The sequence below is a fragment of the Mus caroli genome, unplaced genomic scaffold (genome assembly GCF_978045245.1).
Source record: "Mus caroli unplaced genomic scaffold, Mus_caroli_1 scaffold_4, whole genome shotgun sequence".
Classification (NCBI taxonomy): Eukaryota; Metazoa; Chordata; class Mammalia; order Rodentia; family Muridae; genus Mus; species Mus caroli.
In genome coordinates, this window is record NW_028227259.1 from 104,654,986 (window position 1) to 104,670,163 (window position 15,178).

At 42.6% G+C, this 15,178-nt stretch overlaps 1 protein-coding gene across 13 annotated transcripts in view; it reads right to left on the bottom strand.

The window, feature by feature from the left end:
* The window catches only part of Lin54 (lin-54 DREAM MuvB core complex component), a 59,883-nt gene that overhangs the window by 11,621 nt on the left and 33,084 nt on the right, over nt 1–15,178 (bottom strand). For all 13 annotated transcript variants that reach the window (XM_021163112.2, XM_021163109.3, XM_021163108.3 and 10 more), the window contains 5 exons: nt 7,216–7,432; nt 2,193–2,266; nt 1,699–1,896; nt 783–874; nt 51–122 (listed from right to left, as the gene is read on the bottom strand). In XM_021163112.2, the coding sequence (XP_021018771.1) occupies nt 51–122; nt 783–874; nt 1,699–1,896; nt 2,193–2,266; nt 7,216–7,432 (653 nt within the window). The remainder of the gene's footprint in view (nt 1–50; nt 123–782; nt 875–1,698; nt 1,897–2,192; nt 2,267–7,215; nt 7,433–15,178) is intronic.

Sequence of the window (15,178 nt, forward strand, 5' to 3'; positions counted from 1 at the left end):
TCATCTAATTGTAAGAGCATCAAATAAGCAGACAGTAATAAACTACTTACAATTTCAAACAAAGTGATTTTGTACAGTTACAGGGTTTTCTGGGCCGACTGGTAGACTCTGATGGAATTATGCTGTTCAGACACACATACACACACACACAAAAAAAAAAATCAATTAGTTACTTAAAACTAGAAAAACAACCTCCAATCTATAAATTCTGCCTAACATAAAACATTAATAGATGCTTCCACTTCTAGCAAAACTTTATTAGAATGTCTCCTTTACATTTTAAAAAATATTATCAGCAATTGCTAAAAATACATCACACATCCTCTTCTCTCTGAGAGAACCGAAGCTGAAAAGCTATAAAAGCTCCTGGGGTTTCATCATGAAGGGAGAAATAAGGAGGAGGAGGTGCGCGAAGAACGGGCAGTGGGACCAAATGGGCTGGTTAACTCAGCACGGGTCACAGGCCAACAGAGCAAAGGCAGCCAAAAGCTGCCAAACAATGACACGGAGCCAACACTCAGCACGTGAAGAACAGCACTAAACATCGTTTTACAAACATTCACAGAGAGTGGAGAAACACAGAAAAGCTGGCAAAGGACAGGAGGGAATCCATTGCTGATGGTCTCTAAACTTGTCCATTTCAACTATCTCAAAATAGAGTGCTTTAGACAAATACAGAGCTTTAAAGGGAAAAACCAATGGAATAGATTTCAAATAAATCTACTTAATGCTGCACTTAAACTGACTTAATAATTCAATTTACATATTTTCAAAATACTCACCCATTGAATGGAAGCCTTGCCTGTGTCTGGATGCCAGATGTTCCAGTAAAATTAGAGTTGCTCGCTATAGACACATACGAAGACTGCTGTAACTATTAGCAAAAAAGTAAGTTCATATTTGCGAAATCGATAGCACTCTCAGACATAACAATGTATAAGAAGCATGACTACCCAAAGATAAAAGGCAATGGGGAATTTCATATAAACCCGATGGCGCGTTTTTAAAGACCTCAACCAACACTAGTGAAATAGCATGAATGTCTAACAGCATTGAATGGTACAGATATAAAAAGACTACCTCACAAAGGACAATGTCAGGGTTATAGGAAATTCTAGGTGAACATCCCCCAATACCACAATAACATCTCTTAAGTGAGAAATGCACTGGGCCCACACACAGCTCCTATCCACTCTGCACTGCTGTGTGAGCTCAGGAAGCATTGCTGAGAGCCGTGGTTCTCGCTCACCCTTCCAGCCTTCAAGGCAGAGGCATGGTCAGCTCCATGCCGCCCTATACTAAACTGTCTCAAAAAGTCCTCAAGAAATGTACCTTACAAACTACTTTCCAGCACAAGCCAGCAGCATCATATCTGTGTGTGCAGATGAATGTTAGTGTGGGCACAATCTTTCCTAAAATCACCGGGATTCTGATTTTTAATGTCAACTTTGTAAAATGCTTATCTATAGTCTTGCCCTATCAGCAAACTATTCCAAACTACCCAACTTGTAAATCTTATTTCTGCTACATAGCTCTAAATTCTAAACAAAAATAAATTCAGATGTCCAATTAATATAACATTTTAGAAAGAGCCATTTTAATACAGAGCTGATGTTGACACTGCACTTAGAACGTGGTAGAGTTAGACACCCTAAGGGCAAACAGCAGCTCCAAAGCATAGGCCTTCACCGCACGTACCTGAGTAACATACTGAGCTGGAAGCACTGCATAGCCCACATTGCCTGTTCCTGGAGCTGGTGCCAGCACAGTGCCTGGTGGCAGGTTAGTGAGGTTGGGCTGGATCTGAGGCAGTGGTGTGGCAGGCATGATGAGCCGCTGCTGGGGCTGGCTGGTAGTTACAATTTGTGAAGTTGAATTGATTGGTTTTGGAACAACCTTAAAAAAAGAAAAAGAAAATTTGTGACTAAATAATACAAACCATTAATTTTATGGGAGCTTAATCCAGTATACAAATTATTTTCTAGCTTTTCAAAACAGTGTTTCTCTATATGGCCTTGGCTGTCCTGAAACTGGCTCTGTAGACCAGGCTGGCCAAGTCTGACTCAGAGATCTGCCTGTCTCTGCTTCCCAAGTGCTGGGATTAAATGAATGTGTCACCATGCCCAGCTTCTTATAACTAAAAAGTAAATTGCCCTTTGGGGAAAAAAATGGAGAAGCTACACAATACTCACTTGCTTAACGGCCTGAGCTTGGACAAATGGAACTGACATCCGTACAGGGGTGGTATTAACAACCACTGGTTTTGCTTTAAAAAAAAATAAATAAAAATATTTACAAAAAACAGTACTGAAAACACTTAAGAATCCTTATCCTTCAAGCTATGCTTAGGAACCAGCTTAGAGCATCCCACCTGATTCTCACTTTGTGCATCTTTAATCAAAGATAGTTAGTTACCTTTCTTGAGAGGCAGAGGCAGATCCATGGATCTCTGTGAGTTGGGAGGCCAGCCTGACTTACATAATGAGTTCCAGGCCTGCCCAGGCTACAATAAAAACCAAACCAAAACAACAACAACAATAAAAAACAACAACAACAGCAGAGGTAAGTTACCTGTCACAGTTGTTTATTCCCCCCAGGAAATATGAATCTGAGGTGAGTAATCCCCCAGGGGAGGGACTATGTGCAGGTTCAAAGCTTCCCACTGAAATCCCTCAACCTGCGCTTAGAGCCGTATACAATACCGAAAACAAATGCATTACATTTACAAGTTCAGCTAAGCACACCATTCTGTGCTACTACCTTTAAATTCTGTGTTTTTCTTTACACTAGAAAAAAGATCATGCTGGCACAACTAGGTATTTAAAAAAGACAACATGGCAAAAAGGCTAAGAGTCTGAGTTCTTGAGCTGGGAAGATGGCTCACTCAGCAAGTGCACAGAATTCAATCCCTGAAATTTATGTGGTTGATGAAAAGAACCAACTCCCACAACTCTGACACACACACATGTGAACACACCATACATGCACACACAGACGTGCATGTGCACACATGTGCACATACATAACACCCATGAACTTACACATACATGAGCAGTCACTATAGACATGTGCACACACATGCATATACACATGCACATATGAGCATATATGCACATGAACACATACTCACATGAATGCACACACTTACTAATAATGAAAAAGTAAGGGCTGGTGAGATGGCTCAGTGGGTAAGAGCACCCGACTGCTCTTCCGAAGGTCAGGAGTTCAAATCCCAGCAACCACATGGTGGCTCACAACCATCCACAAGGAGATCTGACTCCCTCTTCTGGAGTGTCTGAAGACAGCTACAGTGTACTTACATATAATAAATAAATAAATAAATCTTTAAAAAAAAAAAAAAGAAAAAGTTCTAAAGTCAAAAGATCCAGTGGTTCAAGACCCAGCTCTGCCACTTTTAAGTGTGTAGGCTCTTTGTGTGTGACGTGAGTAGTAAATTCACTACTGCTATTACTGTAACCCTGCTACTATATAAATGCTACTGAGGGCAGGGTACCCCAGGAGACTCAAGATTAAAGCTCTTGCTCTCAAGATTATACTCTTGAACAGATTAGGCAAGTACCCAAATAAAAGAAAAAACAGGTCTTAAAAAAAGACTTCTATAGTTTATGTGTATCGGTGTTTTCCACCTGCTATTATGTCTGTATACCACAAGCATGTTTGTTGCCTATGGAGGTTCAAATAGTGTGACAAATCCCATAAAAATGGAGTTCCAGGGCTGGAGAGATGGCTCAGCAGTTAAGAGCACTGACTACTCTTCCAGAGGTCCTGAGTTCAATTCCCAGCAACGACATGGTGGCTCACAGCCATCTGTAATGGGATCTGATGCCCTCTTCAGGTGTGTCTGGAGCAGCAACAGTGTACTTACATAAAATAATAAATAAATGTCTCTCTCTCTTTAAAAAAAAAAAAAAAAAAAAGAATGGAGTTGCAGAAGACTGCGGAGTTACCATGTTGGTACTGGAAACGGAATCCAGGTCCTCAGCAAGAGCAGCACATGCTGTCTGTGCGCTGAGTCGTCTATCTAACCCCCAGAAATACTGAGGGAATCCTACAAGTGACTTCACAGGGACTAGGAGGATACATTTATGAGTGTGTGTGTATGTGTGTAACAATAATTAAAGAAATAGAGCTAATGAATTAGAGAGGAAGTGGGTGTGGGAAGGGAGAGACAGAGGAAAAGTAAAAATGATGTGATTAATTTCAAGAAATAAAACATACTATTAAAGAAGATAAACTGTCCTGGGATTTCAAAGAAGAGAAAATACACACCGTGGCCATACAGACAGACAGACAGACAGACAGACAGACAGCATGATAAGCGGGGATGGCAAAGCCTACCACAGTGAATAAACACAGCTGTCTAGGTGCAGCCCAGGGAAAGGTAAACAAACACACACACAGAGATAGGTTTCAGATACTGTGCTAAGTGCCCTGGTGTTTAAGGCAGAAATGTGAACATTTATCCTATTTGTTGTTTGTTTTGTTTTGTTTGAAAGATCTCTACACAATTCTAGTTGTCCTTGACCTCACTATAGTAGACCAGGCTGGTCTTGAACTCAGAGATCCTCCTGTTTCTGCCTCCCAAGTTCTGGGATTGAAAGCATACACCAGGCTTGTATTCTTAAATTTAGTTTAATTTTAATTTTTGAGACAGGTCTCAGTATATAGTCCTGACTGGCCTGGAACTTGCTATATAGATCAGGCTGGCCAAGAACTTGCAGAGATCTGCCTACTTCTGCTTACCCCAGTGCTGGGATTACAGGCATGTACCATTCTGCCCAGTCTTAATCTATATTTTTAATTCTATAGGCAATCAGAAGTTTCTAGGGTGATCTGAGGTATTTAAATATTACTGAAACAACACAATGGAAAATTTATTTGGTAGCAGTATGTAAAAAAACAAAAAAACAAAAAAAATCAACACAAGTTGCAAGAACCAAGATAAGGCAGAGGAGCAGAAGCATGGGGGGGGGGGAGGGGTGGCTAGGGGCAGGTGTGAGGGAGAGCCTGCCAGACCTGGGAATGAGAAAGGAGATGGCAACACCCGCTCCCCCTCAGCAATGTGCTGGAGCCATGTAAAAAGGAAGAAAAGGCCTGCCATTGCAGGGCCACACAAGCAAGGAAGGCAAGAGCTTGAGCCTCAGGAGGACCGGCAGGCAGAGGACAGAGCCTGAGGTGCAGACACAATGGACACACTCAGGTAACAGTTGACAACAGACTAAACTCGGTCCGGGGCCACGCTCACTGCCACTTCCACGGCCTTGAAGGAGTGGGTGTGGGAATTGGAAGATAGGAAGGATTGAACCTGGTGTTTCATGTATGTGACAATAAAGTCAGGAGCCTGGTCTCAAAGAAAGACAAATACTGGGGGCGGGGAGTGGGAGGAGAACATTCTAAGCAATAAATGAAATGGCCTTCTTTGTATAAAAAAGCTATCATGATATCAATGGGATTCTTCCTTTCTTAAACTTTTGATGGAGACTGGCAGGCTAGTAGCTGAAAGAGCCATGATTGTCCAAGGTGACCACTATACACAGAAGGTTCCCAGGAAAGCAGTGACCAGTGGTGACTGCATGGCTCTGACTGGGCAGGGACACAGCTGGCTCAGAGCATAGAGCACTTGTCACAGACACATGAGCACCTCAGACCCACACAGAGCCAGATGCTGTGCTATGCCTCATTCACAGTGAAATGGGACCTAAGACAGCCACCCAGAAGCTTAAGGCGCCGGCAGGTCTGCTGTACTGAGCAGTAGACAACAGCTTCCAACATAGTGTGAGCTGACATGGAGGCCCTCTGATTTCCAGGGCTACTCTGGGGCAAGTACATCTGCACTCACACGTGTGTGCATGCACAAAGATAATGCAAAGTGAATTCAAAGGTGCATATAAAATATTTCAATAAAGTTATAATAAAAAAAGAATACATAAACAGTGTGTGGTGATTTGAATAAAACTGGCCCCCACAGGCTCATATACTTGAATACTTAGTCTCCAGGCTGTGGAACTCTTTGAAAAGATTAGAAGGATTAGGAGATGTGGACTTCTTAGAACCCATGCCAGAACTAGGCTTTCTCACTCCCTCCCTGGCTGCAGATCAGGATGTAGCTCCCAACTACTTCTTCAGCACCATGCATGCAAAGCCCGCTGCCATGCTCCCCTCTATGATGATAATGGACTACTCTGAAACTGTAAGCAAGCTCGAATGAAATGTTTCCCTTTGGAAGAGCTGCCACAGTCATGGTGCCTCTCACAGCAATACAACAGTGACAGGGCGCAATGACGTTAGATTTGAACTTATCTGAGCTTGATTCTTTCGTTCACTTCTGCACTTGGTTGTGTGGCATTGGGGATCCAGCCTAAAGCCTTACACATAAGGTGAGCACTCTGCCACTTAGCTACCTACTAATCTTTTCAAGTTGACATTGTTGGATCGTACCGCAGTTTCTCAAAGAAAAGCAGGTTGTAAGCTGTAAGCTGTTCTGACCCTTCCATTCTAAGCCTGAGAACAATTACCCATGTCCATGCAATTGCCTCAGGAAAGAAGGGCAGAGTCTCCTCACAGGCCAGCCCTGAAACTGCCATACAATGAGGACCTTGGACTTCTGGTCCTTCCCAAGCACTGGGTACACAAAGTGTATGCAACCACAACCAGGCTGTGCTAATAAGGAGTAAACCTAAGGCTCTATGCACGCAAGGCAAGCACTCTGCTGACTGAGTAGCCTTGCCAATTTTAATTTTAAAGTACTATTCAAAAGAAGATTAAAATAATTGTTGGATTCTTTATATACTGACCCAAGCCTTAGCAAAGAGCTGTACAGTTCAGAAATGAAATAAAGCATTTGGTTCTAACTAAATCTGTCCCATTGATATAAACAGTGGAGGTCTAAGCAGTAAAACAGCTACCCAATTAATCAATACTCATGATTACCTGTATTACTGAGTTTCAGGGGGTTGTGGGCTGCCTCACGGGGATGCTGGAAACCGAACTCTGGCTCTCCTGGAGCGAGCTAACCCCAACTAGCTTCTCAGAGAGTAAATGGTTACATACAACTCTTGGCCTTACTTCCCGCCTTCTGTAACCACTACTCATCCATACTGTCTAAGGAGACACCAGCTTGAGAAGAAGCAGCAGCAATGGTCTTTGACGATGTTAAAAGCATTCACTACTGTTCAAAGAGAAATGGATACAAACCTTGCTGGAGAGGCTGTGTGTTTACACTGGGGCTCTGACTGACTGGCTGGGCTGAGCTACTGGCTGTTGTGGCAGTAACAAGTCGGACATAATGAAACTTGCTTCCAGGCACTTGAATCTGCTGGACATTGGGAGCAGTGGCCAGAGGGATGATGGTCTTAAACTGTGAGGTGCTCATTCCTCCCACAGTGATGGTCTGCACAGCCGATTTCACTGTCTGTCAAACAACACAAAACAACATGCCTACAATTAATCTGTTAACGTACAACAGTCATATAGGTAAGAGAGAGTGCTCTTAAATCTCAATTACGTGCTTGGAAAGAAATGAAAAATAATACTCAGCTGGAGCTGAAGACATGATGGCTCAGGGGTAAGTGCTCTCCCAGAGAACCAGGGTTTGGTTCCCAGCATCCAAGTGAGGCAGCCCACATCCACCTCAAACTCAGTTTCCAGGGGATCTAATGCCCTCTTCTAGCTTCCACAGACCACACACACACACACACACACACACACAATTTGAGGCAGACCACGGAAGGGTATATGGGAAAGTTTGGAGAGAGGAAAGGAAAGGGAGAAATTCTGTAATTATATTATAACCTCAAAAGTTAAAAAAAAAAAAAAAATGCACACCTTGGGCTGGTGAGATGGCTTAGCAGGTAAGAGCACTGACTGCTCTTCTGAAGGTCCTGAGGTTAAATCCCAGCAACCACATGGTGGCTCACAACCATCCTTAATGAGATCTGACACCCTCTTCTGGTGAGTCTAAAGACAGCTACAGTATACTTAAATATAATAATAAATAAATCTTTGGGCCAGAGCGGGGCCAACTAGAGCCAGTGAGGTTGACTGGAGCGAGCAGAAGTCCTAAAAATTCAATTCCCAACAACCACATGAAGGCTCACAACCATCTGTTTGGCTACAGTGTACCCATATACATAATATAAATAAATAAATTAAAAACACACACACACACCTTGTTGTTGCTGTCATGAAACTATGAGAAAAGTATCATTTTTGACTCCCAGAATTAAAAAGGGAATACAGATGTTACTTTATCAAACAAACTACAGTGGTTTTTTATTGAATATATTATAAAAGAGAAAGACCATCCTGCTCTCTTATCAAATGTAGTCTATTCTGAAATGCTGTGATACTCACCACCCTGATTCATGATGCCAAATACAGTTCAAAATTACCCCAATTTTGGTTGTCTAGAGAGTAACCAATTCTGGGTGTAAGAAATCTGAGTCAAATTTTAATAATCACTTCAATAATTTTCTTCACCAGACAGTATGCTGAGACTTTGCAGGAAGCTAATGAAACATCAGAAGCAGCCAGAAAGCAATGAGTTCATGGGATGCCCCTAATTTATGAATGATTCATGTATATCATAGTCAGCACAGCAAAGGTGAGCTGGATATGGTGGTGGACACATGGTCACCTCAGCACTGAGGAAGCTGGGACTGGATGCTGTAGGTAACACCCTGAAACTTTATTGAAAACAATAGATAAATAAATAAAAGAAAGGAAAGGTAGTTAACCACTTGTAAAAGATGATTTCATAAGAGATGACGCATACCCTTACTTAGTCTAGAGAAAGCACTCACACCGGGCGTGGTGGTGCACGCCTTTAATCCCAGTATTCGGAAGGCAGAGGCAGAGGCAGAGGCAGAGGCAGGCGGATTTCTGAGTTCGAGGCCAGCCTGGTCTAGAGTGAGTTCCAGCCAGAGCTATACAGAGAAACCCTGTCTCGGGGAAGAGAGAGAGAGGGGGGGGGGGTCACACAAGACAACTGTCAAATGGCTAAGGATTTAATTTTCTCTTCACACTTTCTTCCTATCTCATAGGCACTTGAGGGAGAGCTAGCAGTACAGAGCTAGTTTAGCATTTAAGAGGTCCTAGGCTTGATTCCCAGCACTGCAAAAACAAAGCAGACAGGTTTTACATGCGTGTGGGGAGAAGTAAAGAACCCTTTAGTTTGGTGGCTGGACGCACCGGCTGCTCCTGCACAGCCTTCCTGTGTGTAGGTCCAGTCCCAGGGATCCGAGGCCCTCTCCTGGCCTCCGTGGGCACCATCCATGCACATGTACAACGCACAGACACACACAAGGGCAGGACTTGCACACACATCAAAGGACAATCTTCCTGGGTAGTGGTGGTGCACGCCTTTAATCCCAGCACTCAGAAGGCAGAGGCAGGTGAATCAGCCAGGGGTACACAGAGAAACCCTGTCCCAAAAAAAAAGAATTTTACTGTGGGATTTTCTTTTTTTTTTTTTTCCTTTTTTTTTTGGTTTTTTGAGACAGGGTTTCTCTGTATAGTCCTGGCTGTCCTGGAACTTACTTTGTAGACCAGGCTGGCCTCGAACTCAGAAATCCGCCTGCCTCTGCCTCCCGAGTGCTGGGATTAAAGGCACACGCCACCACGCCTGGCTGGATTTTCTTATATGTGGGTCTATAGACAGGAAATTCTAGAAAGGGAAGGAAGGAAGGAAGGAAGCAAAGAGGGAGGCAAGAAGGGAAGAGAGAGCTCTTGTTCTGAAACTGAACCTAAACTGCTGTGTTCTTTTTTTTTTCCCAGATCAAAGAGGCTTTAATGGCAGCAGATAAAAGGTATATCCCAATCTAGAAAATTATATAAATGCTATCGTCTGAGTAGCAAAGTTTTTAGATTCTAGTCTTAACAATTCCTCCTCCAATGTCTGTGTCACAGATGATCATTCACAACCTCGTCTTATCTTTTACATTATTGCTTACATCCCATGAAAGCTTTTAACAAACTTGGCAATACCTCAAAATATTTTGGAATAAGGACATTATATTCTTGTCTTATGTGATCTCGTAAACAATCTTAATTGGGTTAAGAATGTAGCCTCAAAACAGAATTCTTTTATTTTGTCCAAAACAGCAACTGCTGCGTTCTTAATCTCAGTTTTAACATTTTTGTTTGATAATCTTTGTCTCAGGTCTAGGGATGCAGTTCAATGAGCAAAGGCTTGCTGCCCATAGGTGAGGCTCCCAGCAAACAGTTCTGTGATTTCCATCATACTCCAACAGAAACACAAGTATGCACACACTAAATACACTGTAGTAAAAATTAAACACCAATAATATGCAAATCCAGAGAACAGACTCAATGGAAGCCAGAGCTGCAGCCTGCTCTTACTGGTCTGCTCTCAGTCCTTCCAATGACATCGTTACCATCCTGCAGTAATGCAGGGGCTTCAGAGCATAAGCAACTGCCTTAGGGGCCATTCATCAAGCTCTGTGTTAATGTTCAGCTTTGCTGTCTGTCCTGCTTGGCCCACTTCCTGCCACGTGTTTGTGAAGCATCCCCTCTTCCTCTTACAATCTTTCCCCCTCCTTTTCTGCAGGGTTCGCTGAGCCCTGAGGGGAGGAGATTTCATGGAGACATCCCATTTAGAACTAAGTACTCCAAGCACACTCACTCTGCATACTGTCTGTCTGTCAGTTTCCATATTTGTTACCGTCTGTTGCAAGAGGAGTCTTCTCGGATAATGTCAGCCTGCTTTCTTAAATCCACTCAAGAGTGGCACCGCCCCAAAAAAGCTAGGTCCTCCCATGTCAATCACTAATCAAGAAAATGCCTTACAGCCAGGCATGGTGCCCTACAGGAAGATCCCTGATAGCCTGGTCTACAGAGTGAGTTCCAAGACAGACAGAGCTATATAAAAACACCTTGTCTCAAAAAGAAAAAAAGAAAAGAGAAAAATCCTTACAGACTTGCCTACATGCCAATTTTATGGAGGCGTTTCTTACTTTAGAGCCCTTCTTCCCATATCTGTCTGAGTTTATGTCAGGGACAAACACCAAGCAGCACAGGATGCAACCCCCTCTTCTGACCTCTGAGGGCACTGGGCACACACAAACATAAATGCAGGCAAAGTATCAAAAACAAAACAAAATAAAGAAAATGAGTTCATAAATAACATTTTAATTTACAGCATGGCCATTGTTAGGGCGCATAAACAAGCCAACTGCAATACACTAGTGGCAAACCAGCCACCAACACTAAGTTACGATACGGCTCTTACTTATGATAGGGCTCTCTCTCTTCTCCCTGTACTCTTGCGTCATGTCATGTATGCCACAGCACAGTACGTGACTTCAGTACTTAGCATTTTGCTTGCATTCAGTTGTGTCAACCACCAACTGCAAGCTCATCATTCGTTCCCATAGTGTCGGGAGAGCACACACAAAACCGCAGACCAGGTAGCCACTGACAACTACAGCATAATAGTTTCCTACGACAGGAGTCCCTTATCAGTGTGTAAGCTCCCAGCCCTCTGCTTAATAAATGACAATTAACACGTGAATGTAGCACTTTCATGTAAAAACTATAATTATATCAAAGACCATCGGTGGTTTTACTAAATATCTGTGTTTTCTTCTACTTCCTAAGCATAAAGTCAGCTGTATCTTCATTTCCCTTGGAGTAAAATGAAGTCATAGACCTGTATGACTTCACCTAGTAAAGTGACTGATGCAAATTCCTATGAAGAAGCCTTTCTATACTACATGCCTTCCCTGTGTCTTTCTCTCTCAGCCCACTGGAAGTCTGGAAGCCAATTATAGATTATAGCCTAAAGCCATTTTCTAGTCTACTAGTAGCATTTAAAAATAAATGGCGGGGCTGGAGAGATGGCTCAGTGTTGAGAACACAAACTGCTCTTGCAGAGGTCTTGAGTTCAATTCCCAGCAATCACATGGTGGCTCACAACCATCTGTAATGGGATCCAATGCCCTCTTCTGGTGTGTCTGAAGACAGCTACAGTGTACTCACTCACATATGTAAATATAAATGGCTATCATTTTTTAAAGTGCATTCAATTAAACATAGAAGCCATCTTCCTCCCTCCCTTCTCTAACAAAGGTCTCCCTGCTGGCCCAGACTGGTTCTGAAGGCGGTTCTTCCTACCTCAGAGCATTGTAAGGTTGATAATGAACCGATTATCCATTGTATTCTTTGAAACACAAACACAAATCTTTTCCTCTATAAACCTGCATTTAAATTCTTTAGCCTTTAAAAATGTTTATTGTGCCATTGCACTTAATTCTAGAACTCAGGAGGCAAAAGCAGGGGATCTCCATGAATTCAAGGCCAACATGGTCTACAAAGCAAGTTCCAGGACAGAGAAATCAAATGAGACTGTCTCAAGTACACACACACACACACACACACACACACACACACGCAGGGGTGGGGAGGTGGCGCAGATGGGGAGAGGGAGGGAGAGAAAGGGGAAGAGAGAGGGTCAGAGAGAGGAGAGATGGAGGGAGGGAGGGAAGAAGGGAGAGAGAGAGAAATGTTAAGTATATTTCTAGCCATGGAATTCTTCTATAACACCTCCATACCTTCTTTGTTTTGCAGACCAGTCTTACACTGTCTGTAGCCCTCGTTAACTGGTCTTAATTGTGTGGCAATCCCTCTCTCAGTCTCCAGGTACGAGGATACATTGTTTTTCATTCAGCTATTGACTTGTGTGATATAAACACACATGCACATACATGCACACACCATCATGTGTATGGAGGTCAGAGGACAACCTGGGGAAGAAGCCAGTTCTCTCTTTCTCCCAGGTGGGTCCTGAGGATCAAACCAAAGACTTTCCCTGCTTGGCCATTGTCCTGGCCCCAGTGATAAAGATTTATTCATTTTGAGGCAAGGTTTCACAACGGAGCTGCTCTGGCGGGCCTTAAACTCATGATATAGACCAGGCTGGCCTCATACTCACCGAGCTCTGCCTGCCTCTGTCTCCAGAGTACAGGATTAAAGACATGCACCACCATGCCAGGAACAGTTTTTAACAGTATAGTTACAAACTTTTCCTTTTTATGACTTTCCATATGCTTAAGCTGACATCATTTCAAAACAGTTTGTTATAATCAAAACAAGTTTTACTGTAGGCCTAATGGTAACCACAAAGCAATACTCTTCAATAGAGACCAAAATAAGGAATCAAAACACATTGCTAGAATAAAATACCTAAAAAGGAAGAGAGTAAGAGAGTGAGAAACAAGCAAGCAGTGAGAGAACAACAAAACAGGTTCCCTAAGTGCACCAACCTTAAATGCAGAACTGTCCTATTGAAATGACTAACTGGATGAAAAAAAACAAGGCCCAGCTGCAAGCTGCTCAGAAGAAACTCACTTCACTTCTAACACAGGAGAACACAAAGGGGAAGAAGGTGATATTCTAAGCAAACAACCCAAAAGAAACAGGAGTAGCCTTATTTATATTAAGTAAAATAGATTTCAATTCAAAAAAACGGTAAAGAGAAACAGGGAAGACCACTGTCTTAAGATCAAGGAATCAGCCGGGCATGGTGGCGCACGCCTTTAATCCCATCACTCCGGAGGCAGAGGCAGGCGGATTTCTGAGTTTGAGGCCAGCCTGGTCTACAAAGTGAGTTCCAGGACAGCCAGGGCTATACAGAGAAACCCTGTCTTGAAAAACCAAAAAAAAAAAAAAAAAAAAAAAGATCAAGGAGTCAAAGGATGAAGTGTTAATTTAACAAAAAGAAAACAAAAATCAATATATAGTAATCTGGTGTCAAAGCAGGAAGAGGCAGACTGCAGTGCAGTGCAGCGCAGTGAGGGACCACACACCGGACTGCCAGAACACACACAGCATCAGACAGAAATCCCAGAGAAGCATCGGTTATGCTGCACCCTAGATCAAAGGAGCTAACAGACACCAACACACTTCCCCCAGACTTGTAAATTACATGCTTTTCTCAATACCATGTACAACATTTTCTAAGACAAACCATGTAGTCCTGAAAATACAGCTCAACAAAATGTAAACCTGAGGTCACACCTAGAGTCTTTTCCAACCTCAATGCAACAAAACTAAAAATCTGTAAGAAAATAAAACTTTGGAAACTATACAAATACATAAAAAATTTAAAACATATTCTCTTTCTTTTATTTTACTTTTTGAGACAGTCTTACTACTTACTTAGTCCAGGCTGGCCTTGAACTTCTCTATCCTCCTGCCTCAGCCTCTTAAATATAGGGATTATATACAGGTGTGCACCACCACATCAGCCTAGTTGTTCTGAAATAACAGATTATAGAAACCAAGAGGAAAATACTTTAAATTCCTTGAAACAATGAAAATGGAAATATATCACATTAAAAACCTCGAAAGATTTCAAACACACAACTTATGTTACATTTTAAGGAACTAGAAACTCAGAACAAACCAGATCCTAGGTTAGGAGAAAGAAATAACAAAGATCACAACAAAAATAAATGCAAGAGACTAAAAGCTACAAAAGTTAATAAAAAAAAAAAAGAGCTGGTTTTTCTTTAAAAAAAAAAAAAGCATTTGATAAATGCTTAGGTAGAGTAAGAAAAGATAAGACTCAAATAAAATCAGAGACAAAAATGCAGACACCTGGGTGTGTCGGCACATGCCTTTGATCCGGGCACCCAGGAGGCAGGGGCAGGAACATCAACACATATCCTACATAGCAAGCTGTAGGATAACCAGAGCTACATAACAGAGAGACCCTGTCTCAAAAGAAAAAACAAAATGCACAAACACTTCTGGGCGCTGTGCCTCAGGCCTGTAACTCCAACACTTGAAAGGAGTTCCAGGCTAACCTGGTCTACAGAGTGACCCTGAAGACAAGTGGGCAAGGTGACCTTCCCAAAGCCTGGCAGACTGAGCTCAAGTCCCAGGACCCATATGACAGGAGAACAGAAGCAACTCTGGACTCACAGGCAGGTGTGATGTGCAGACACACACCCTAACATCTGGGAGGCCAAGGCAGGAGGACTCCAGGTTATTCTGGCTACTACAGTAAGGATGAGGCCAGCCAGGTAAAAGGGGGGACTGCAACCACCATCACAGGGACGCAAGGGACCATCAGGAGTTATTATAGACAACTATACAACACAACAAAAACAACTGGTAAGAAACACAGGACCCTGAA